General features: G+C 43.8%; 1 protein-coding gene across 1 annotated transcript; it reads right to left on the bottom strand.

The window, feature by feature from the left end:
- Positions 1-604: 604 nt before the first annotated feature.
- LOC102257193 (SNW domain-containing protein 1) lies at positions 605-2,372 on the bottom strand. Its single transcript, XM_005885738.2, has one exon. The coding sequence runs from the start codon at positions 2,370-2,372 to the stop codon at positions 762-764; it is 1,611 nt and encodes a 536-aa protein (XP_005885800.1). The 3' UTR covers positions 605-761.
- Positions 2,373-2,550: the final 178 nt, after the last annotated feature.

A 2,550-nucleotide genomic window follows, 5' to 3' on the forward strand; every position in this document is an offset into this window, starting at 1 on the left:
AAAAATCAATAAAATATATTTAAAAAATAAAAATTAAAAAATAAAAATTAAAAAAAAAAAGGAAAGGAGATGTGGGGCAAAGCTGAGCCTCAGTTGTTAACGTCTTCAGCTGACCCCATGTTGGCACCTTGGTCCCTTGCATAGCCTTCCTTTTCTTTTTTCTGCTTTTCTGTCATTGGGGCAACTCTAAGTCTTTGGAATGATGGGACAAGGAACTTCTCTGGGTCTTTTTACATCAGCACACTGTTTTGTTTTTATTTTTATTTTTTTGTCTAGATGTTTTTATTTGAAACATTTGCTCCATGCAAGCGCTTACTTTTCCCCACTCCAAAATTAAAACAGAGCACATTAGGGGCATACATCATTTGACAGGACAGTTCCAATAGGTGAACATCCTTCGACTCACTGTGGTTGGGTTAACTTGACTCATCAGCAAGCAATCATTCTTACACAAAATATTAAAACCCCAAAGTACTAACGTCACATAAAAGGAAGTGGTCTTTATTTCATTTATGAGGCAGTATGTTCTATAAATGCCAAAAGGTGGGAGGAGCACAAACGCAACCCACTCTTTAAAAAAAAAACTAAATAGTTCAAAGTAGAATTTTCCATCCCTCCCCCCCTTTCTGCTGTAATAAAAAGTAGTGCTGGGATCTGACCCCAGATTTGGTTTTTATCTGGCCCGTGTACAAAATGTTTGCCCATATGACTTGCGTCATTAGGGTTATGGGTAATAGTCCATTCACCGTGAAGAGGTGTATCTATTCCTTCCTCCTCTTTTTGCCTTCATGCTCATGTTCCTTAGGGTGGCTGCTATCTGAGGGTCTTTTAGAGCCACCGTGCTGTTTGGCTTCTTCCAGGAACTTGTCCAAACCAAAAGGATCTTCCTCAAACTGAACTGGTCCTTCTCTACCTCTTTGCCTACAGTCTGAACCAGAAAACTCCTTTTCAGGAACGAACCTGTTGGTCTTTATTCTGGCTTCTAGATCATCACCATACATGTCCTTATCCAGATTTTTACTGGGCCTGTAAATATTCTGGGCCATATCTTTACCACCTCTCCAGGCTTGATCATACACATTGTAAATTTCATCTTCTCCACCTGCAAAACCACTGTCCATGCCCTTGGATTGGTTGAACAGCCTTTGGTCATATTGAACTTCGTTGGAAGTCTGGGGATTGGGCACACCAAGAGCAATGACCTCACTGATATCTCGATTTTCATTTCTCTGCTGTTTCGACCTCTTATCGGGCGCTGCCCTGGAAAGATTCCGGTCATGCTGTCTCTCTTTCCGCCTGTCGTGCCGAATTTCATCCCTCTCACATGCCTCCCCATCCTCTTTTTCCACATGGGTTTTGATCCCAGCTCTTCTCTCCCTAGCTTTCTGGGCCATTCCTCTCAGTTTCTCTTCATGTTTCTCTTTTTCTTTCTGAGCCATCTTTCTCTCTACTTGGGCACGCATTTCCACGGCTTCACGAGCCTTCCGATCAGCAATGTAGAGGGCTTCGGCCAGCTTAGCAAAATTTTCATTGATGTGAACTGTCTGCAATCCTCTTCCATCAGCAGCCAGACGTTTGTCTAATGGAACTGTATAGCCCTTTGCATTTTTCCAGTTTGAAATACACGGAGGAATCTTCCACTCTTGTTGCTTCTTCACAGTCATCTTTCGGCTAGGAGAATGCATGACAGGTGCGGGAGGAGAAGGTGGTCCTCGGGGAATTTTCTCATTAATCTTGAACCTTGGAGGTTCCATTGGATCTCTCTGCATTTCCACCATACGAATAACCCTCTGTTTTGCCCCAGAGTTGAAAGCCACTCCTTGCTGAGATGGCGTGTATCGGATATACTGAGCGGGAGCCAGTTTATCAGCCGCTCGAGCTGGCATGGCCGCACCAACCTTCTGTGATACAGATTTTTCTAAGGCCACCCTTGTCTTTTCTGTTATCTCTTTAATAGCTTCTTCATCAGGTCTTTGCAGGTCTGGGTCATCTGCATTCATGACCTCCTTGGGAACCAGGTCAGTGTACTTGCTATAAATGACCTTGTCTTTTGACTGTCCTTGCCGAGCAATGGCATCATATTTAATTTTTCCTTCAGCATCCACCTGAATGGCCAGGGCATTTGACATTTTTTTCTTTCGTCCCATATCCAGTGGATACTGGGCCACATGGATCTCTGGGAAAGCACCTCCATCTCCAAAATCCTCTAATAACCGAGGTATCCAGCCTTGCCGGTACCCGTATGGGGGAGGTTCTCTTCGGGAGCAGACCAGTGAGGTCTGCCGTGATCTCTGGGATCTTGCCTTTTCTTCAGCCTCAAGCTGGTCCTGAGAGAGCTGAGTAGCTGCAGGTAAAAAGTTGGTGAGCGCCATATTCTTCCAATTGCTTTCAGTGCCTGCGACAGGACCACAGGCAGCACACTGTTTTATAAAATCATTTGAATTTCCCGTTCTGTGAATAGGCCTTAATAAAGCCTGACAGGTATTATTATCATTTTAAAAAGCCAGTTGTTTGATTAGGATATCGGCTGCCTCTTCATTAGTGATTACT

The sequence above is a fragment of the Myotis brandtii genome, unplaced genomic scaffold (genome assembly GCF_000412655.1).
Source record: "Myotis brandtii unplaced genomic scaffold, ASM41265v1 scaffold924, whole genome shotgun sequence".
NCBI lineage: Eukaryota > Metazoa > Chordata > Mammalia > Chiroptera > Vespertilionidae > Myotis > Myotis brandtii.